The sequence below is a fragment of the Anas platyrhynchos genome, chromosome 6, assembly GCF_047663525.1.
Source record: "Anas platyrhynchos isolate ZD024472 breed Pekin duck chromosome 6, IASCAAS_PekinDuck_T2T, whole genome shotgun sequence".
Taxonomy (NCBI): domain Eukaryota; kingdom Metazoa; phylum Chordata; class Aves; order Anseriformes; family Anatidae; genus Anas; species Anas platyrhynchos.
In genome coordinates this window covers 26519580-26541974 of record NC_092592.1, presented here as the reverse complement: position 1 = coordinate 26541974, position 22395 = coordinate 26519580, and the positions used below count along the sequence as shown (strand labels likewise).

General features: G+C 52.4%; 2 protein-coding genes across 10 annotated transcripts in view; both read right to left on the bottom strand.

Annotated features, from left to right (window-relative positions):
• CPN1 (carboxypeptidase N subunit 1) lies at positions 1 to 9492 on the bottom strand. The gene is made up of 9 exons (XM_027459871.3): positions 8985 to 9492; positions 6346 to 6542; positions 5942 to 6097; positions 5648 to 5830; positions 4673 to 4784; positions 4241 to 4380; positions 3827 to 3926; positions 1815 to 1933; positions 1 to 268 (listed from the first exon to the last, which is right to left on the bottom strand). Exons 1-9 carry the CDS (start codon positions 9205 to 9207, stop codon positions 137 to 139), a joined length of 1362 nt encoding a protein of 453 aa, XP_027315672.1. The 5' UTR covers positions 9208 to 9492; the 3' UTR covers positions 1 to 136.
• Positions 9493 to 12815: 3323 nt separating this feature from the next.
• ENTPD1 (ectonucleoside triphosphate diphosphohydrolase 1) overlaps positions 12816 to 22395 on the bottom strand; it is a 68091-nt gene continuing 58511 nt past the window's right edge. For all 9 annotated transcript variants that reach the window (XM_072039673.1, XM_072039670.1, XM_072039669.1 and 6 more), the window contains 8 exons: positions 22094 to 22211; positions 20878 to 21028; positions 19998 to 20157; positions 19175 to 19411; positions 18364 to 18624; positions 17632 to 17748; positions 17286 to 17423; positions 12816 to 17129 (listed from right to left, as the gene is read on the bottom strand). In XM_072039673.1, the coding sequence (XP_071895774.1) occupies positions 16923 to 17129; positions 17286 to 17423; positions 17632 to 17748; positions 18364 to 18624; positions 19175 to 19411; positions 19998 to 20157; positions 20878 to 21028; positions 22094 to 22211 (1389 nt within the window). In that variant the 3' untranslated portion in view covers positions 12816 to 16922. The remainder of the gene's footprint in view (positions 17130 to 17285; positions 17424 to 17631; positions 17749 to 18363; positions 18625 to 19174; positions 19412 to 19997; positions 20158 to 20877; positions 21029 to 22093; positions 22212 to 22395) is intronic.

Here is a 22395-nt window from a genome sequence, read left to right as displayed (position 1 = left end):
TTAAATACTTCCTCGTTTAATAACCTAATAATTCGGGCTAGTTTCATGCTGGACTTTTGGAAAGTTCACTGGCTGCAGTCTTCAGCCAGGCCTCATACAAAGGGCTTCCCTTAGCTCCCAGCCAAGTGAGCTGTCCTCATCTCTGGGTCCCCCGGCGGGTGGCTCTTGGCACTACTTTCTTCTGAAGGGTTTTATTGTTCGTGCGTGTGCCTGAGGCTTTACGCTCTGGGGGCTTCCTCACCACATCTTGTTTGAGCTGGAAATGCACCTGGAGAAAGAATAACAACCGTGTAACACAGTGACTGTGCCCTGCTGGCTCCAGGGGTCTGCAGGACCTGCCCCGGCTGACTGTATTCTAAGCTAACTCATGGCCAAGACAAGCGTTGCCAATCACGGGCTCAGTGTTATGATACAATGGGAACTCAGTGCTTAAATCAGCTGGAAATATTTTTTTTTCCCCATGGAAAATACTGTACCAACCATCGGCTACATTTCTTACATAGGGAGTTGCTCTTGTGGCAATGCAGTGTCCTCGGATGATTTGAGGATGAGCTGTGAAAGGCAAGTGACTGAGCTATGATCCTTTTTCATCTTTTCTCACAGAGAATGAAGAAAAAGCTTTGCTTTGCATTTCTGTAAATGTTTAATCCACAGAATGGTGAGGACAGACAGACCTTCTCAACTGCATCTTGTTACCTGAATCCTGCTTAATCACTCCTGCAGCGACAAGTGACTTGAGTAGATCCAGGCAAAAAAAAAAATCCACAAAAGAAACCCCTGTCCAACCAAAAAGGATCAAACAAATGGCTGTGGGGTAGCAGTGGAACAAGGCAAACAAATGCAGTCACAACAGGGAAGGGGCAGAGGGACCTGGGAAGATCTGCAAAACGAGACCCTCAGGGAACAAATCTGTCTCCTACAGAAAATCTGTCTCCTACAGTGGTGAAGGGAAAATCTCTTACAAAGGAAAGCAAAAAAGCAGGGTGCTAAACCTAGCAAAACAAAGGCTAGGACTGGGCTTGACAGCTCTCTATAAATACATCAGGGAATAAATACCAGGGAAGAAGAGGAGCTATTTAAAGCATAGTGTTGGCATAAGAACAAATAGGGATAAACTGACCATAAATAAATTTAGGCTGGAAATTAGAAGGTTTCTAATTCTGAGAAAAAGGCAGCACTGGAAGAACTTCAGAGGCTGGGTAGGGTGGGATGAAGAGACGGAGGGTGGGAGAACCACCGCAGTGTATTTAAGGCAGGGCCTGAGCAGTGCGTGCAGAGAAGCTCATGGCGTGCCAGCATGCTGCAGTCGGGGGGTTCTTGCCAGTCCTCAGCCAAGACCATGCCCAAGGTCCTGCTGCATTCAGAAGGCAACGGCTGACCAACCACTGTTTTTATAACCTATTTTGAGTTGTCCAGCCTGCACTTAGAAGGGCATTGTAAGAGCTGGTTTCACTTTATCTCCCAAAGGAGATAAACTCCCAAAGGAGTGTTTGGCTGTTCTTTGCTGGCACCTGGTCCCCACGGCAGCTCTCAGCAGAAAAAGGGGCAGCCCTCAGCCTCTTGCTGCCTGTCTGATGATTGATCCCAGGCACGATGCAGATGGCAGCAGAGCACTGAAACCCACAGAGCAAAGGGGACAGCACAGCCTCAGGAAACAGACACTGCCTCTAAACCATCATGTCCTGGAAAGTGGGGAGGTTGGAGGAGAGCTGAAGAGCAGCAGCCCCAGCCAGCCAGGGGCTCACCCCATGGCCAAGAAGCAGAGGGGCACAGGACTTTTTGAGGTACCCTTGTGACTATGCAGCCTGACTCACCAGTGAAGGTTCAGCTGGGCCCACTGTTGTTGTCACTGTCTGGGGCTGGTAGCCCTCTGCAGAGGCTGTGACAGTGTAAGTGCCAGGCAGCAGCAGCCGGAAATAATCCCCCATATCGCCTGGAACACAAGGTGAGAAGAGAAAGCACTCAGGATGCATAGATTGCAGAGTAAAATATATTCCAGTAGCTCTTGCTGAGCATCCTTCCTTGAGGATGTGTAGCCTTCAAAACCCAGACAATTTTTGGCCTTCCTTCCAAATCTGCTGGCTCCTGCAAGGCTGGATTCACGCAGGAAGCCTGCAAGTGATGCCTCACTAGCGCCACGGAGCAGAGGTCGGTCTGCGAGGAGACACCAAGGGCAAGGGGACAAGGCAGCAGTGCTGGCTGTGCCCTCTCACAGGGAGGGTGCAAATCCGAGCACTCGCTGGTTGCACAGAAGCAGGCCTAAGGGCATTCATGGCTCCAGTTTGACTCCTTCTGCATATGCAGAAGGCATCTTTAATGCCTGTCATATTCAGTTTTGCCACGTCTGTGTTACCAGCAGAGTTGTAATCTCTCACCAGGTTACTGCTCCCCTGATTCTTCCTGCACAAGGAAGCCCCAGGAGCACTTTGTGTACTGCTGGGGCAGGGACGGGGGGCAGGGGGCTGACAACAGCGAGGGAGCAGCACGTTAGGGATTACTTAGAGCATCTGAACGCATGCCCATCTATGGAACTGCACGGGAATCGCAAATCTGAGTCAGCCTGTGCATTTTGGCTTAGGTGGGCTCAGCCTGGCTGGGAAGAGGTGGGGAGGGATCTGCTCACAGCCTGCAGCTCCTTGAAGGACAGCTACAAGGATGGCGGAGCCAAACTCCTGGTACATAGAGCAATGATCATGGATGGCAGCTTGGTAGTGTCAGGGTGGATCAGGGAGCACAGCTTCACCACGAGGGTGAGACAGGTCAACAGAAATCTCCATCCTAGGAGGTCAGTGGGGATCAGATGGAGAGAGCAATGTCAGACCAGAGCCTGTGCTGGGACAATCCTGCGCCCAGCAGGACATTGGAGTAGAGACACCAGCATGGCCTTGCAGCTGGCTGGCGCAGTAAGAGTGCCACTCTTACTGTTAGAGTACCACCGAGTCACAGACCTATGGCCAGAAGTTAATTTTGATGATTCCCTAGTCTGACCTCTGGAGAACTGCAATATTGGCTTTTTTTTTTTTTTTTTTCCTGCAGCCAGGCAGGTTGGAGAAGGGTGATTATGAAGACGAGGTTAAAATCAGCCAGCAAATGAGAAACCACCACAATTCAGATCAACTGAAGTGGCACTTCATTCTCAATCTAAAATTGTTTGGCTTGAACTCCCAGCCTTTCATCTTGTTCTGCCATCGTGTCCTTTGCTATCAAGTATTTGAGCTCTGGGTAGACACTGAGATACTTGAGCAGATTATTCCCTCAACCTACTCTTTGGTTATGTACAAGGGTATTCTCTTCTCTCTCTCAGATAACACAGGACTCTAAAGTCCTTGACAAAAAGGTTTGCTTTCCAGTTCTCACCTCTTTCTTCCCTCAGCGCTCTCCATTTTTGCATTTTGTCCCCACAGCACCCAGCACTATATCCCCCTTGTCTTGCCTTCTATAGATTATACATTAGAGGATTGCTGCTTAGCTACATCTTTACCCTGTCTGTTCAAACAGTAGCTGATATGATCTGTGGCCAGTGTACCTACACTTTAACAAACCATTACAGTAAAGGATGACATCAGAAAATCCACTTCATTTTTTCTCACTTCCTAGACCACGGTTGCATCCCCTGAGGCCCTGGCCCAGCTGCCTGTGAACCCACCTTCTCCCTGGTCCGGCAGGCACAGGCAGCAGCACTACCCTGCACACTGCTCATTTCTCACGGCTAACGTTTTTCAGAAGCAAAACGTGTTGAGCAAAATTCTCAGTGTGGCCTCACTCCCCTCCCACAAACCCAGACAGCCTCTCAGGGGGACACCACGCAAGGGGATCGGCGACCCACCGGAGGTAACGTCATGGCTGATTCCCTGGACAGAAATGACTGCTCCTGCAATGCCGTTGTTGTTCTCGTCTGACACCATCCCTTTGATGCCCTGGTGAATCTGCAGGGAGACAGTGCTGGCTGGGTTAAGGCCCTCCCTTTGCTCAGGAGGGCATTTCTGGGTGCTGGAGGAAGGCAGAGCTCTGGGAACACCACCACTTTTCCCCATACCCCTGGCTGTGCTGGTTCTCCCCAGGACTAGGACACAACAGCCACCCCAAAGCCCACAACATTCCTTCCAGAGCACCCAGCAAGGTCCATGATCCCCTCCCTCCTACTCCAGTGCTTCCAGTGCCTGCTGGCCCCCAACCATCAGGGCTGGGGCCTGCTGGGACCTGCAGGAGAGGGGTGTAGGTTCCAGGACCACCTCCTTACCTCCTCAATGAAAGCAACAAGTGCCTCCCGGTTGGCCATCCACTGCCGCTCCAGGTCCTTCTCGGGGGGAAACTTATTGCAGCTCAGCTCCAAGGTGATTTCAAAGCAGTTGGTGTAGAGGTAATTGAAGTCTTGCATGCCTGGAAGAGGACAGCCATGGCCAGGGGAATGCAAAGCCCCTTCCCTCCCCGCTCCCATGTCCCGAGTGTCCTGGTACATGTCTCTTCCACCAGAACTGCTCTGCTCCCTTTCTTTGCAGCTCCTTCCCCTCGTGGCTGTCCACCTCTCTCCTTCAGGGCTCTATTTTCCCTTCCATCTCTCTGAGGTACAACCACCAGAAAAGTGCTATCAGCCTTCCCTAAGTGTCTTGCCTATCCCCTGACCTCTCTTCAGCCCTGGGCCTTGCTGCAGCGGGTGCTGCCCAGCCCTTACCTTTGCTGAGTGAGTACCAGGATGCCCCATTCGTGATGCCATCAGCGAAGTAGTCCCCACAGTTCCAGCCGCGGTGCATCCAGCCGTGGGCATACGAGTACGTCTTGGCCAACTGCAAAGACCACAGCTGGCAGTCACACAGGAGACAGCTCCTGCCTTTCACTGCCGTGAAATACAACCTGAGGTGGCCAGGACCTCTAGGAAACGTAGGCAGGTGAAAGAGCAGGAGGAAGAGCAGAAATGTGGCAAGCTGAGGGCTTGCTGATGGCACAGACAGCTTCTGGCCTGCTCCTGCTGCCCCCCCACCCAGCTACTGGCACCAAAGGGAGGAGTAAATACAGGACAAAAGCTAACTGGTGTCAACCCTGATGCAAATATCACATCTACCAGGGGAATTTTATTAGGAAAGAGTTTGGGCAACTTGTGTTTATGGCATCTTCATATTTATTGCCCTTATCAAAGATTGCTGTTTATTTTTAGATATGAAGGCAGGGTCGAAACTGGGACACTGGATCCAAAGCCTGTTCTTTGTGTAAGACAAAGTTTAAGAGAGAGTGGCGCTTCCATTTTCTAATGCACACTCTATTCCTCGTGTTATGGTTCAGATGCTGGTATAAGCTCACTCTGTCAGCACAAAAACAGTTACTTCATTGCATGTCTGACTTCTGAGGCTGAGTGGGGACCACCAGCCTCTGCCCCAGGCTGCAGGCTTTGTCTGGCTTTGCGTGTAGCCCTGCTCCCAGCGCGCTCTGGCAAGCCCTGTGCTTCCCAGGAAGGCTGACTCCAGCTCAGACATTTTTCTCATTAGCTGTTCTAACGCAGACTTGCTCATTCTCATGCTGGTTTCTGAGTTTCCTAATGGAAGCGGTGACTGAAGGCACTGTTTTCTGGGACAGCTGAACAATGGAGAAAAATCAAAGGCTCAGCTAGTCCTAGCAGGACCAGCAGGACGTACCAACACTTTCCCATCCTCACCTTCTGGAACAACTTGTCGTCAGGGGTGGGTGTGTTGACTGTGCGCCGGTGGCTCCTAAACCGCTGGTCCTGAGACTTGTCGTAGGGGTAGTTTGCCACCACCGCTCCGCCGTGCAGGTTGGCTGACAGCACGAAATTGTAGCTGCCGATCCACTGAATCACAGCCAATGTCTCTGGCTCCACCTGTGAGGAGAAGAAGGGGTGAACTGCGACAAGGGGCAGGCCCACGTTGGTTTTCTGCGTGCAGAAAAGGACCACTGTATCCTTTTCAGATACAGCATCCCAGGCTGGTACCTGGCTTTTCCAGTTGTCAGGCAGCGGGATGTGGTGATTCGGCCCGCTAATTTCCCCGCTGTAGTACATGAATGTGTTGAGGTCAGGGAAGTTGCGGTTCAAGTCCACGCCATTGGCGTTGTTCCTCCCCGTCAAGTACCCAATGCTGTCTGGGCCCTGCAGGACAAAGGTGCATCGTGGGGGTAAGAACAGGGTGGGTGCAGCAGGGACTGGCTGTCCTAACAGTGCTTTGGTGGCTTTGAGTTGTAGCACAGTGGGCAAGGCTGGCGTGCAAGCATCCACCAGCACCCACCACAAAGATGTCCCCTTCCCACTGCCCCAGAAAAGGGGACCCCACAGGGTGCCCCGTCTGGGAGGGCTTTCGGCCCCTGCCTGGCTGGAGGCGGCGCTCGCTTGCCTGGTACCTGCTTGGCAGCCACTTCGTACCCGTCGGGGTTCATGGAGGGCATGATGTGGATGCGCGTGTTGTGGAGGAGGCGGGTGACGCGCTCGCTGCCCCGGCGGTACTCCTCACACAGGAACTCGGAGAGCTGCAGCAGCAGCTCGCGGCCCAGCACCTCATTCCCATGCATGTTCCCGACGTACTTGAACTCCGGCTCCACTGCAGAGAGCAACACAGCAGCAGCACCATCAGCTGTGACTGGGGTCCGGGAAGCCCCTTCCCACCACAGGGAGACACAGCAAGCCTGAGAGACCCCCGGTAAATGACAAGAAGTGGCCCTTTCTTGTCATTTGGAAAATGACAGCCCTTGGAAAATGGAGGTGGCACAGAGGGACTGGGGGTGGTGGCAGGAGAGCTGCTGCCCCCAGCCCTGAGGTGCGGGGGGCTGCTGGTAGGAAGGAGAGGACAGGCCATTTTCTGCTGCCTCTGCCATGCGCAGTTTGCTGTCAGTACCTCTCACCCGTGTGGCACATTCCTGGTCGGCAAGCTTTAAGGAGATTTTCATTCCACCACAGGATAAAATCAATCCCTGGCCCTTGGTGAGCTATGCTCTTTCACTGAGAGGCAGGGTCCCCACTGACTCCATGCGTGTGGGAGGCAGCAGAGGTTTCCCCTCTGCCTCCCCTTCACCTGCCTCTGAGAGGATGGCTGGGGGCTTCCTCACCCTCCAGAGACAGGGAAGGGAGCCCTGAGAAGCCCTGAGCAGCTGAGCTGAATGCTTATCAAACTGCCTCTTGGGCAGCTCTGGAATGAGCAAGAAGGCCTCTTGCCCCCGGCTTTTCTAAAATTAGAGTCTGCAAGCAGAGACTCACTGCTCTGCTGAAGGAGAGGCAGCACCCATGAGGGATGGGGTTAAGCTTTCCCTGCTCCAGAGGCTTTTAAAGCAGTTACTTGCCACAGAATAAATGTCAAGTTGCAGGCTGCAACCAGCACCAGTAGGATGAAAGATACCGGGAGAATCCAGCTAAAAAGGGAGCCCAAATTTCACGTGACAGGGTAAGGACAAAACAGGGCATCATTACACATGTTGGGCTGGCAGAGCTCAGGACTCACTGTGAGTTTTTCAGCCACCAGCAGCGATCCCCAGTGTCCATGATGATGCTGGGGCAAAAGACACTGCAGCCCTGCTTGCTGGGCACCTGCTGCTTCCAAAATCCAACCAAGTTTCCAGATGTGCTGACGACAGACTCTAAAACAATTATAATTTTGGCACCAGATTTTCCTTTTGCCTGTTTGTTGCCTGTGACCTTTGGATTGCCGTGCCTTAGTGAAGGACGCTGCGGGTGGGCAGTATGTGTTGACCCGGTTAGATTTCAGGAGACATGAGAACTGACTTAATTAGGTAATCCAGTTATTAAATCGATAAAAATGTCCTGGGGTTATGTGCAGCCTTCATTTAAAAAAAGAAGGTCTCAGCAGGGACTCCTCCTTTGTTTTGTTTGAGTCTGAGGCAGGATTTGTCAGCTTTTTTCAATTCGCAGACCCCTAAACTTTATCCACGTGGACACACAAGCCCTAATTCCTGCATGTAAGCCAGCTGACTCAAGGCTTTACTTTTTGGAGTTACATTCCATGGCCTTCAAAGGAGTCCACAGATTCCCCAAATTCCCATGCTACAAGCTGGAAGCACCCAAGAAGCAGGGCCACAAGACCACGCTGCCAGGGCTCCTTGCACTGAGGATTAGGAGCAGGTCAAACTGAGTCTCCGCCTGGGGCAGGGAGACTTCAGTCACCTCCTGCAGCCCTCCCAGCCACTCTGCTGTGGTTCTGCCAATATAAAACCCAGCACAGCATCGCCAGTGCCCTTTGCTCGCTCCTTGCTTTCAGTCAGCCCTCGATGTGCTGTGGGGGTGTCCAAGGTCTCCCTGGTGCTGTGTGGGTTTCACTGCACGGTGCTGGCACGGAGGTGATCATGGTGGGAAGGCTCTCACCGTGCTGCCCGCCACTCCTGGCAGCGATGCTTTGGGCTGCAGGAAGGTGTGCAATGGGATCTGGGGGGGATGCTCCACTGGGGGGGGGGGGGTGTGCAGCAGCAGGTCCCGCTCACCCCTACAGCACTGCCGTCTGTTTTCCATGGGACTATGACTTTTCCATGCACCCTCTCCAAGCCGTGGGAGCTCATCACCACCTCTGCTGTGCAGCCCCGAGGAGCAGGGACCAGACTGTTCCCCCCCAGCGCTGCCTGCTGCTGCAGGCCGGGGGGCAGCTGCCACCTCTCCCTGCGGCTCGGGGCTGGCTTTCGGGCAGGAGAGGGTGGCGGAGAAGTTGGCGTGCTGGAACGACCTCGCCTGCGTCAGCCTGCGTTTAAAACCCACGGCTCTGTCCAAAGTACGTGCCTGGGCCCTGCTGCGGCTCCGGCACGCTCCGTGCGCGCACGCAGCCTTTGGGAACGCGCCCCCGGGGACCCTGCCAGAACCCCCCGGCACCTCCGCGAGTCCTGCGTGCGACGGGGGCAGCCCCCACCCGTGTCCCCACGGCGCCGCGTGGCAGGAGAGCAGCGGGACTGTCCCGTCCCGTCGCGTCCCGTCGCGTCCCGTCCCGTCCCGTCCCGTCCCGTCCCGTCCCGTCCCGTGCCGTCCCGTGCCGTCCCCCCGTACTCACGGGGCTCGTGGATGCCGGGGTAGTCGCTGAACTCCAGCACGTAGAGGTGCCGGCCCTCGACGCTGCGGCCGATGCTGTAGACGCGGCTGACATAGGGACACTCGCTCTGCACGCGGAACAGGGCCTGCACCATCTCCTCGTAGCGGTGGTGGACGAAGCTGACGGCGGCCGCCACCTCGAGCAGGAGCAGCGCCCCCGCCAGCGGCCGCAGCCCCCGCGCCATCGTCCCGCGGCGAGCGGCGGCGCTCCGGGCCCCCGGCTCCCTCCCGGCCCCCGGCTCCCTCCCGGCCAGGAGCTAAAGTGCACGCTGGAACCAGCTCTTTCCAGTTCCCCCGCCGAGTGCCAGCCCCTTGCACCTGCGGGCGGGGGGCGGCGGGAGCGGGGGCAGGGATGCTCCCCCCGGCCGCCCGCTGCCGTCGGGGAAGTTTCCCCGCTGCGGCTCACTCATTAACCGGACGGCAAACAGGCCCCCGGCGCCCCTGGCTGTCACGGCAGAAGAAGAGCAGGGCTGGAAAACTGGCTGCGGAGGGCGGCGGGGCTGCCAAGCGCACAGGCGGGCGGGGAGCGGCGGGGGGAGAGGAGCGGGGAGCGGGCGGGGGGCGCCCCGCGGGGCCGCTTCTTCTGGGGGGAGCTCCCCCGGTCGTCCCCCGCAGCCATGCCCACGGGAGGTTGAGACCCCCGCGTGGGGGGACAGCCCAGCGAGGCGAGGGTGGGTGCCCCCCGGGTCCCCGAGGCTGCTCTCCTGCCCCATCTCCCGGGGAAGTGGGGGAGATGCGGCCCCGCCGCCCCGGCCCGATTTGGGATGGGGCCAGGATCGCCCTCCCCGTGCCCTCCTACCCGGGCAGCCCAGCTGGGAGGTTGCAGGGGGAGCAGGGGGCGGTGCGGAGCCTGCTGTCGGATGCGCAGCCCCCTGCTCGGGGGTGTGAGCCCGCCTGCTGAGCGCCCTCCAGCACCCAGCGGGCAGCAGCAGAGAGCTCAACAGCCTTCAGGCAGCCGAAAATGCCCCCGTCTGTTTGCAGAGATGCAGACTGTCTCTGGATTTGGAGGAGCCTGATTCCTCCCCCATCCCTCTGCCACATCCACGCTTGCCCTAGCGGGCTGCAGTCACCCAAGGGTCCCGCAGCTCTGCCCACGGACAGGGACAGTCTTGCTTTGCATCCTCGCCCCGTGGGGCTAAAACTCCAGCAGTTTAGCTGCTCTGACCCGGGTGTTTAGTAGGCCATCTCTGACACAGAGCCCAAGCCCTGCTCTAGCAGACAGCCAAAGGGTTCGCCACCACACCTGGGCATACCAGCAGGAAGGCTGCCTTTGCTGACATGAGCATGCCGTGCTGGCTAGTGACCACCCTGGAAAGGAGCTCCTCCTGCCACCTCCCCTTCCAGAAGCAATGGGCTTCTCAGCATACTCAGGGCTGTTCTCAACAGCTACCAGTCCTTCTTGTGGCTCCCCACTGCGTGGCTCTAACCTCTGTGACAAAGGTTGCTTTGGCTGCCTCTTCCCTAGCAAAGCCTCCTCTGGCGGTGCTGCCTGGCACCACTGCTGTCCTTCCTGTCCTCCACATCCACTTGGGTTGCTGCCCACCTTTCTGCCACAATTCCCCAGGAGCAGTGAGAAAAACAGGGAGACCTTGTTTATAGGTCAGGGGAGGTTTGAGGGTCCTCGTTTGGATATGGGGTCTCTTGTCTGCACCCTAGGACATTGATATCCTGGTGAAATCTCCCATGTGGGAATTCAGGGCAGCTCACTCACCTGGGGCCATGGGCAGAGCAGAGAGAGACCGTGTTCTTGCCCGAGCGATGGGCAAGCAGCATTTTGAGCACTTGTCCTCATGGTGGGGGGACAGCCTATGAGCAAGGTAATGAAGATACAGAGGGGAGGGAAAACTGTGTTGCATTCGCCTACAAAGCACCTGTGCCATGTAGCAACGGCTGCTCCAGCAGCTTGCACAGCCAGGTGGGTGTGCAGTGATAACGTCAGCTGTACAACACACCACGTCTGGTGGGGTTTTGCAGGGCTGACAGCCCACGCAGTGGTGGGAATGCCCTTGCCTCCTTCACATCGCAGCTCTCAGGGCTGCTGGGTTCCCGTGGAGCCGCTGCTACGCGTCTTTCAGCAAGCCAGGCAATGCCAAAAGGGTGGGCAGCTTTCCAGTGCTTGCTGGTGTTACTTGGCAGCCAGAGAGCATTAGGCAGGGCTGTAGTAAACCCGCACAAACCCCATGTTTGGGCTGCCTCCCTCTCCCCTTTCTCCTCCCAGGCTGTTTTCAGTGGCCTGTGACAGCAGTGGCGGAGCTGGAGCTGCAGTGCTGCCAAGGGACACATGGGAAAAGCGTGCACTTTCCTATGGAGACAGGGTGACACTGACGTGAGAAACAACAAGAAAAAGAGATGGCAGAATGCTAGGTCCTAAAAAAGAGCCATGAGCAAGATTTGGGGTGGGTGGAGAATGCATCTCACGCACTACTGGGTCTGGAGAATTACTCAGCGTTATCCATAGCACAGGCATGGAGGCAGCCTACAACCAGGCAGCAGGTTTAAATCAAACTAACAGGAATCATTTTGCACACAATGCACAATGAAATTACCTCACTGAAGATGAAAGATAAATTAGAGCAAAAGAGGATCATGCGAATTAATGGAGAGCAGGGGCATCTATGGCTATTAATTGTACAAGTCCAGATGCAATCACTTGATCACAAGTTTCCTAAACCACTGACTGCTGGAGGGGGATCACACTCTTTCTCCAACTATCCATCTCAAGCGTCACCCACCGCACAGCTGGAACCAATGCTGATGCACCGCACATCTGATCTGAGCTAGCGTGGCCCTCGTTGCAGTCTAGGAAAACAACACGCTAATGAAGCTTTGAGCCAATAATAAATCCTGACATGTTAAAAGACACTGATGAAAGCAGAAACAAACAATGGAGGACATTAGCTCTTAGAAACAGCGCAGGAAGTAAACAAAGACATAATCTGGAAAATGCAGCGAATACATCTGGGACAAATCATCCACCACCACCACCCCCCATCCCAGATGTTCAAAGACGGAGAGACCTTGAAGCAGGAGGAGAAGGGACCGCACAAACAGGAATGTGCTGTGCCACAGTGGCAAGAGGGATATGAATTCCAGCCCCGTCCCCCTTTGGCTCATGCAGGTCGCAGGAGCCCATGCCTCTGCAGCCAGCCCTCTAAAGACTCCACATGGTGCCTTAGCTTTAATTCTGGCCATCTTGTTACCAGAGGAAGGCTGGAAAATGTGAGGAAAGTTCTAGTTAAGAGACGTAAGAATGAGCAAACTGGGGAGAGCGTGTGCTGAAAGAAAAATGATGAACCGGGACAAGTATGTTTGCCTTGGCTGAGCTGCAGCTGTGGCTACATGCAGAGGCAGAGCCGCGCAGCCCCGGCACGAGGCATGGGCCCTGTGTCCTTCACCTGTTTTCCAGGGACCACAGCACTGGCACAAAGCCAGCGGAGCTGGTGCAGGGCAGAGGGACGGAGGCCTGCAGCCCATGGCTTGGGTGGACAAAACTGCTTCAGGGAGGTCACAGTAAAACTAAGCCAAGGAAAGATGGGGTTTGGGCGCTAGCAGATTTCCAGGGAGACAGACCACCCTGGGAGGGGCCTGAAGCCAGGAAGAGGCATGGTGTTTTTCCTTGCACGGGCGAGTGCTGCCTGTCCATCCAACAGCAGCTCCACATGCAACCCAGGGCACTGGGAAGCTGGCAGGAGGAAATCCCTCCTCAGGCCTTTTCCATCTTTTATGCCAAAAGCTCCATTCCGCTACTGTCCAGGTCCCATGGTCTGGAAAACAGCACAAAAACATCACTGGCACAGGTTGGGAAGTCTTTATTGTGATGAGGATACAGAGATCGGTGTGTGCAGCAAAACAGAAATCCATTTCAGCAGGGCTGAGCCCCATAAAGGAAGCGCAGGGCCGGTGCGGCAGGGCACAGGGACTATTGACCTCGGCCTGGCCCCCAGCCCCGACAGGCTGCTGGGCTCTGGGCCACAGCCAGGAGCCACAAAGGGCCTGGCCCTGGCGCAGAGCAGCCAGGGAGGGAGCTGGGACAGATGAGGATGAGGCATGGGTCCAGCTGGGAGCTGCTCTTGGAGAGGCTGGGGAGGCCTGGGCAGCGCCAACACTGCAAGTCAGCATCTCGCCACAGAGGTGACGGCCCCACTTCCGAGAGGAGACCTCCAGCGAGCTGGCTGGCTTCACTGGGCTTTGCTGCAGGGCTGGAGAAAGCAGCTGCAGCCTGCGCTGAGAGGAGAGCCAGCTGGGCTGGGGAGGAGTGCGGGTACTCGTTAGAGCCTGTTGTGGGGACAGGTTGCTCTCTGCAAGAGCTGCAGTTTTTCTCCTTCCCCCTAAACTCTCGGTCTCACTGATAGTTCTGCCTCAGACCCAGCCCTAAGGTGAGCAGGAGAGAGCTCATGGAAGTCATCGGTCCCAGAGAGGTCAGACTGCTCCTGTGCTCTGCCAAATGAGCAAGTCCCAAAGGGGCCTTCCTGAAAGGGGACCTCTCGGCACCCATGCCCAAATCAGATCTCATCCCAGGACACCTACCCCAGATCGCTGCAGCACCTCTCAGGGCTCCATGACAAAATACACAGACAGGAGGGAGCAGGGTCTGAGATAGCTGCAGCCCAGCTGAGCTAAGCAGCGTGTAAATATTTGCAAGACAAGAACTCATGGTGTTTAAAGATGCTTTAACCTAGAACAGCAAAACGACAGGAGCCAGGGGCTGGAAATTAAAGACAGAATCTATTAAAATTAGAAATAAGGCACAGATAGTTATCAGAGAGACAGATCAACTGCATTAACAAGAGAAGTGATACCACATTATTACCATCTGACATATCTCCCCGCTATCTTTCATCGTCTTCATGGTGGGTTTTGTCCTTGGGTGACTCTGGAATACACGCCTGAGCCAAATGCAGCTGGGTCAGACACAGCAGAGAAGTAAACACATGAACATCCACTAAAATTGAACTCCAACCCAGGATTTTGGGCAGCCCCCAGAAATGAAGTCCTGCAATGGCAGAGAATGTGGTGGGGAAGAAAAATCATACCCTTTTCTGTGAAGGTTCAACTCCAGCTAATGATATGAAAGGGTCTTGCCATGGTAGGATAGCTTCAGTCAACCAATTCCTGGAGCTTCAGCTTGCTTAACAGATTTCTAGGTGGTATGTCTGGTATCTCCCCCAGAAATTCTAATTCTGGAGATTGTTTCAAAAATGTGATCTAAAAGTCATAAGGTTTAAAATAATGGAAGTTTTTGTTTTATATTTTTTCTCAATTTTGGGCCTTTAGGTTGCACTCAAAATACATTTGCATTTTGTTTATTTTGTTTTGTAAACAGGACATAGTAGATGCAGTAATGATATAAAGTGTTGTTAAAACTCTTCACCCAGGTTCTGTCTGTATCCCATCTCTTTTCCTTTGGCATAAACCCTTAGCAGGGACCAGATTAACACAGATATTCACTATACACCAGTTTCCACATCAGTTTCAGAAACTTCCTGGTGGATCTGCCAGTTCCAGCATCACAGACAAACCTAAGCAGCCCTGGCAGCTGGCTGTTCTGCCATGAGGTCTTCTTCCTTGCTTCCATGATCAAAACTTCCTGTTAATCTCTTATCTATGCATCTTTGCTGAAAAGATCAGAAGGAAGACTCTGTCTCTAGATGAATCCCCACATCTCAGTGTATTTGCAGACAAAATAAACTGGCAAATGAACAAAGTGTGGGGAAATGTCATTTGTGGGTTGGCCTGGATCACTTGCTTGGGGAAACGTTCGTAGAATGGTATGCACTTCAACAGAGCCACATGGAAGGCAAAGTATCTCATGATAAGAAACAGCGATGTATGCTGTAAGACAGTGTCCATTCTGATGCCTTTTCACGGCCATTTTTGCCACAATGGGGGAAAAAGGCCAAGATGCAATAGTTAAACTGAACAAAATAGTCCCTTATAAAACTTTCTCTGAAGTGAACGGATCTGACCCTGAGATATATGAATAGGAAAAAAAGAGTGTAGATCAGCAACAGAGGGTATTACTTTTACATACACTATTAGGGTGTCTACTACCACTTGCTTTGGTGTCCAAACTTCAGAAAGATGTAAAAAAATTCGAAGTTGACTCAAGAGCTACAAGTGAGGCCACAACAAAGCACTTCACGGATTGAAGGTCAATCTATTTAATGTGATACAATGACGACTTGCAAGCACCAACAAAGAAAAAGGGATTTTGATAGCAGAGTTATTGTCTTTCTGAAATGGGCAGACCAAGATTCATAAGAAGCTGAAGCCAGCTAATTCAGAGTAAAAATAAGACAGATTTTTGGAAGAACAGTGAACTGCTCAGACATCTTACCATAAGACAGGATAGATTTTCCCCTTACCTTTAGGTCCTTCAATGTTATGGTTCCTACTTCCAGGCATGAAGTAGAAATAACTGGGGGACATTTTCCAGCCTGCACTGGGCAGAGGGACAAGCTGGGAGAGCACAAAAGCCCTGAGCTCTAAGTCTGTGCTTGCCCAAAAGAGAAGGCTTTATTCAGGTTGCACATTCTCCCCTGTAACTTTTGCATCTTTGTTTGGGGAAATACATGAAGGTGTCTGTGTGCCACGTCTTTCTCTCCGCAGTATCTGCTTTTTGCCTCCAGCACATACATGTCATTAGAAGAGATTTCTGAGATTTCTTGGGAGGTAAACAGGCACCAGTGGTTTCCAAGTGTTATAAAAATGGATTTCTGACTTACCTCTTTTTTATGACCAAGGAATGGGAAATACAAGAAAGATTCATAATTCTGATCAGTGGCATGCTAGAAGATGGGCTGCGGTATGTGCACTTGCAGACCCTGGGTCTTACAGTCTTGGGATAAGTCTAGCTCATAAGGGATGCAAAAGCAAATTTTCACTGATTTTGCTGATGGAAAGAGTGGCTCTATCTGTGTGTGCCCATGCTAGCTAACTGCTGCCAGCTGTCTTAATAAAAAGGAACATGTCCCGATAAACGTTTTCCCTGGGTCAGAGACTGCTGTATGATCAGCACAGTGACAATGGATTGCTTTAGTAGATATCTACCTGTAGGCATGCTAATCAGAACAGAGTCCCTGCAGGCATAAGTGCTCACTACTGGTCAAGGATCCATGACCAGTACGAGCTCTTCCCACAAAAAATCAGCAATGCCTGTCTGGGAACTCGCGTCTCAATGCACCCTAGGGACATGGGAACGGCTCAGCATAACAGCGAGCCAGCTTTGGTCCAGCAACAACATCAGGAAGACGTGGGAAAGAGGCTTTTTGCCACCTGTGAAAGGAGCAGGTTGCTCCCAGAGCCCAGCTAAGGACTGATGATCGCCAGCACATTCAGTTTCTTCATCCTTATCCCTTCTTGTTCCAGAGTGACACTGGGGAGCATGGCCAGCCTTTGGGGACCAGCAGGCTACAGGTGACCATACCCAGCAGAGGTATGCTGGTGTAGTTTCCCTGCTGGAAGGGCTCTGGGGAATGGGAACAGCTTCAGCAGAGGAGGAGCCGGATCACCCTGTGTGCGAGCACTCCCAAGAGCTCAGTGGCATGTAGGACCCTGAGATAACCCTTGCAGGAGCACCGGCTCCCAAAGATTGCTGCTGCTTTTCTCTTCATAATGCTGTGCACAAGGCAAAAAACCAACAAGCAGCAGAGTTTCAGTGAACGAAAGTACGACCCATTCAAGAAGGGGACACCTGCTTGTCAGTCCTTTGCAGAGGGAGGTGGCGAGCCTGGTGCCCCGACGTCTGTCAGTGCAAGTGAGAGTCAAGAGAGATAAATGCCCTTGTTGTACACAGTCAGTAGCTTCAGCAAGAAGGGCTCTGTGGTACAGCCTGCCCTGCAGCAGGCTCCTGGCCCTGAGCGGCTGGGGTGACACGGCCCCTCTCCATCCATGGCTCTTCCTAAACAATCCCCTTCTGCAGGCACTTGGGCTTGTGGAAGAGAAGCCAGGCAAGCACGAGCACAGATACCAGCACGAGGGAGCACAGCACCATCAGCCCCACGTAGCTGCCGTGGGAAAGAGGGGGTGCAGCGGGCTCCTCCGCGGGGATCATGTTGGTCAGGTTCAGCATGTAGCCCAGGGTCCAGCCTGCATCACTGCTGCCAATCTAGAACGGGAGAAGAGCAGAATCAGGGCTGGAAGGTGCAAGGGCAGCCTGTGGCACTGCCGTGGAGGCAGCAGCCCCTGCAGCAGACGGGCCAGGTTGTATTGCAGAAGGGGCAATCACTCAGTGGGGCAGAGCCCTCCCCGCCACAAACCCTACCTTTCCAAGGAAGTGGATCCTTTGCCAGTTCTCTTTATTGAATTCATAGCCATTTTCCAGGAGAGAGAGGATGTAGGCCCCAGAGAAGCAATATTCACTCAGGTACTTCTCTTTTATTTGGTGATATGCTTCCTTTACCTAGGGAGGGAGGGAGGGAGAAGTCACCAGGCTGCCAAACCAGGTTGCCATAGCTGCAGCTTGCACCTGAGCTTTCAGTGCAGGTGCTGGAGAGAACATTCCCACACCTCCCTTGGAAATTACTCCCAGCCATTTATCCTACAGCAGGGCACAAGCGGCTCAGGTACCCGAGCTCTCCACCCTGCTGCAGAGATGCAGTGCTGCTCACCTCGTGCCAAGGCCGGGCGCAGAAGCTCTGAACAGCGCTGGCCACTTTGTCCAGGGCAAAGGGGTTATCGTTTGTCAGGTTCAAAAAGTTCATCACAAAGTAGAAAGCAGAAAAAGCCTGGAGGAGAGAGAATATTTTAACCTGAGCAGGACAACAGGAATCCCACAAAAGAAAACAGTTTTATTTAGAGAAATACAAGAAACAACATCACACATACAAAAAGAGATATATTTTCAAGAGCAGCATCACTCATAGCGTCTGCAGACCTGCAGCTCTAGAACTGCTGTTTGGAATAATGGTGTCACATGTGTTCAGTGTGCACTGCCTCCCCATCATATCTGAGAAGCAGACAGGTGAGCTGACCAGTTTCAGTAATGCTCACACACTTGTGTCAATTTCTGATCTGGTGCCACTTTTTTTTAACCTCAGGAAACAGGGTTTGCAGCAGCCTGCAGCAAGCCCTCCTGTCCCTGGTGCTGGCCATCGGGGGGCACTGCTTAAAGAATGAATCACTAAAATGGAGCAACACTGGCTGATAGGCCGGTATCTACTACAGCAGCTCTTACATTTGTTGTCCTCACAGCAAGCACAAGACTTCTAGTTTTGTGTCCAGAAAGTCATCTTGTAATTGAATTGCTGCCCCAGTCATGGATAACATACTTTAGTATTATTCTGAGTTTCTGCTCTCCCAAAGTTCTGGGTTATAGAAAGTTAAAGAATACAAAGACTTACTCCAAAGTCCCCCTGCAACGGAGGTAGGTATATCCCATTGAAGGAGCAGCTGGAGTAAGGACAGCTGGTTTTGTTAAAGAGATTCTGGATGCTTCTTCGGCACTTTTCATAATTCCCCTCTCCCATAACGTACAGCTGGCTAAAAGGAAATTGCTTTTTCCCGACTGAAGTACAAGGGTTTTTGAAGAGGTCACTGATATTTATAGTTCTCTGGTACCCTTGGTGAAAGCATGGATCATGGATGCTGTTGCTCTCTGTGCTCTGAAAGAAAGATCAATCCAAGCTGTTACACTTCACAGTAACACACTGGGAAAGAGCCACAAGGAAGGGTGACCACAAGGCACTTGTCAGGGTACGTCACACCAAGATACATACACGTCAGGGCAAAGTGGTGAGGATGGATTTAAAAGGCATTAGCTGTAACCTGGGAAATGTGGCTACTGCTTCTTGCTCTGTTGTGACCTCCCTGTATGACCTTGAGCATATTACTGCCAGCCACACTTCATGAAGTTGCTGTTGATGTGGGATTCTCAGAGATGGCAAAATGCCATCCCCCAAGTTTTTCAGTTAAGCACAGTACTCCTGTGCTATCCCATGACAACAAATCGAGGCACCTCATGTTGGTAGTACCATTGAAATTGTTGGCTGTCATCTCTCTGAACACCTGTTTTGTGTTTATGGAGGACAATGACATTTCCCACATCCAGGCTAAGGGATGAGATGTTTAACTGGAACACAACAACATTTGCAGCAGCAGCACGTCAAAGCTTAAGGGCCCAGAACCTCCACCTGCAACCACAGATGCACTTGCCTGTATGTCCCTGGCCAGTTTCTGCTGCAGAGCCTGGTCCTTCCCGTAGCAGAGGAAGCTGTGCGTGTACACTCGGTAATCTTTGCCATAGAGGCGAAAATACAGCAGGTTCTCTGGGGACTCAGAAGGGCTTTCATCTGATACAAAAGTAATCTGTGTTGAAGCTCCTCCAAGGTCTAATGCTCCTGATGTCTCACTTACAGATTTCAGGGAATGTAGAAGTTTTGTCCAACCAGACTTTAAAAAAAAAAAAAGAAAAATCAAAGACACATACGTCAGGCACGTAGATGATGTATTTGGGAGCAAAAAGAGAAACACTTAGGAGGAGAGTAGCAGAAGCACCACACACAGAAAAGGGAGGAAGATGTGGAGGAGAACATGAGATTAGAGCTGAAATAAGACAAGAACAAGATGCAGGCTCAAAAAAGCAAAAGATGGATCATGTCTGAGTGTTTGGGGGAGGACTAAGAATATGCAATATAACACAACTGTTATGTGAAAAAACAGTCAGCTTGCTGTTTCAGTGCCCAGATAATTTATAAGCTTGATAGTTGAAAACTGAAAAGTTATAGCAGCACTTTACAGATATTCACCCAGGCACAGAAATATGTTAGGTCAGGGAGTGAGGTTGATGCTGTACCCAAGGGAAGTTACTGAATGTGTTGATTGTCTATTTCAGTGCTCTAAGCCTGATTCCAGTAACGGCTGAGGCAAGATATGCAGCATCCTGAAAGTTTGTGCCTACAATACCCTCCTGCAAGGCATAATTTATGACGTGCTGCCAGCTGATGATTCACACACAGACTTTCCACTGATACAATACCTGCTTGAAATTACCCAGCAGGTAGTTAATGGTGATCCATCCATAGGCTCCTTCTTCCTGACCGCTGATGATTCTGGCACCCTGGAAGTTGAAGGGAGCTGACCGCAGTGTCTTCTCTACTGAGGACAAGACTTTGTCAGCTGCGTTTTTATTCTCCAAGCTGGATGAATGGAAGAAAGGATGGTGTGACTTTGGCTGACAGCTCTCTGCAGAGAGAGGGGCTTTGACCAGACAGGCTGCAAATCCCCAGCAAGCATCAGTTATAAGCTAACAGTCCTTCATATGGGTACATCAAGTCGTAACTGGCCATGTCCCTCTCTATCACACAGCTGCCACCAGCTCTGACACTTACAGACCCCACAGCAGGGCCTGGAGCAGAGCTCTGCAGATCACTTGGTGAGGATTCATCAGGGAGATTCTCCTCACTCTACCATCACAGAACTCCATGACCTCTCATACCCTGATTTTCCCCAGGCAATACATATAAGAGATTAGCTCCCTGCTCCAGCCAGGTAACAGGTCTAGGAAACCCCCAGGAAAAAAAAAAAAAAATTAAAGGAGATATGATTATAAAGTTACCTCAGTTTGACTTACCTTATCTTGACTCAAGCAGAGTCAAGGCATGTGAAGAATTACGACATGACTGGACACAAAAATCATGAATGAAACTTATTGAATACTAGGTTGTGGAGGATGTCTGAGCATCCTTCCCATGTGCCCAGAGAGGCCAGCAGCAGAGGGGGATATCTGAGCAAAATGTGAACTGGTGGCATTTCCAAGGACTTCACCCCAGAGGCTTCCAACAAGCTCACCCCAGAGGCCCCCAGGAAACATCCATGATGGCCCAAGGTGCAGGGGAAGGGGGAGAGCCCTGCAGTACCTGAGGAGCCGCATGCCGGCAGTTGCTCCGAGGTAGACGGGGGTCTCCTGGTGCTGCTTTGAGGGAATCACACCTTGTGCTTGTCGGAGACACTGCACCAGAGAGTGGCCTGCATTCTCTGTGTCATGGGAGTAACCTGAGATCCCAGGGCCTGCAAAGAATGGGGAGACTTCATTGCACCAACTCCAAGCATAACCCCAGAGGGCTGCCATGAGCCTCTTATGCTAAACCACATCACTATCACACGCAGCAACATCAGGTTCAACTGCCCCGTTTGAGTTTTGATAATCCTACAGCACCATCCCTTTCTCTGACATGCAGCAACCTTCTGGGCCAGCCAGGGCCCTACAAAAGGAGTGAGGAGCCACAAGGAAGCCCAACACATGCAGGGATGGCTGCAGCACTGGGCACCTGCCTCCACTCTGCATGGAGCAGGCCATGAGCCAGAGATGAGGGCTGTGGTGGACACGGGACTTGTTTAGCACAAATCGGACATCTTCAGGCTCATATCTGCTCCTGGCTGGCTGTAGGTCATGGATCTGAGCCTGAAGATGCCTGACCCTTTGCTACACTGGGCGTTCCAGGGGAAAATGTGATCTGTTTGCGTGTTGCATGCACGCTGCAGCAGCTCTCACAGCCTGCTGACAGCAGGGCGCTCCCCAGTGCTGTGGCCAGGGCAAAATGGCCCAGGGCAGGCTGACACCACTTCTCCTCTGTTCCTCATTACACGTATCCTCTGGGCTTTCTTTAATGCCTTCCTAAATCATAAAATTGCTATTTACACAGCAATTCAATATTGCAAGAAGTAAACGATGACATGCATAAGTTGAGCAACCTTGCCACGCGAGCCCAGCTTGTGCAGAAGCCTTTAAAATGAGATAAAATCCTGCCCTCCCCACTTGCTGATGTTTAGCACCACTTCATCAGAGATGCATGCAGAAATTAAATTTTGTTATTAAGTGCACTCCTGGATGTAGCTCTTTCCAAAAAGCATTTAATTCTGTACATCCCCAAACAAAAGGAAAATGGACCCAACTTTCCTCTCAAGAAGGTCAGGCACATGCAGTTCTCAGCTGGAAGCAGTGGAGATACATTAGAGCCCACAGGTAACGATCACTGTTGGCCCCTTCCTCCAAATTTCTTCTCCCCCACCCTTTGGCTACCTCATCTCTTCTTCAGCCCATGCCCCTTTCACTGCTTCCTTTCCTCCTCTTACCTTCGACTTTACACACCTCCACCTGCTGCACCACCCCGGTGTCGTTCTCCTTCTCCGCTGGCCACTCGTACACGTACAGGTTAGTGTGGGATGACCCTGCGTCCAGCACAATCCCATACTGTGGACAAAACAGATCCTGTCATCGCATCTGAGCCAGGGCTGGACACAGCGTGTGCTGGTCTTCACGCACAGGGGACCAGAAATAATGAACTGTGAATCTGGCAACTGTGCCACATGCCACATTCATTATTCTTCTCAGTAGCGCTTCAGTTCAAAGCTTCTATCAAAGAGAATGAGAGCAG

Excerpts from the sequence above, each read along its gene's own strand:
- CPN1 (XM_027459871.3), bottom strand. The coding sequence starts at position 9,207 with ATGGCGCGGGGGCTGCGGCCGCTGGCGGGGGCGCTGCTCCTGCTCGAG. Across the intron at positions 6,098-6,345 it reads ACGAAGTGGCTGCCAAGCAG|GGCCCAGACAGCATTGGGTA; the intron begins GTACCAGGCAAG and ends TTTGTCCTGCAG. Across the intron at positions 1,934-3,826 it reads CAGCCATGACGTTACCTCCG|GCGATATGGGGGATTATTTC; the intron begins GTGGGTCGCCGA and ends CTTGTGTTCCAG.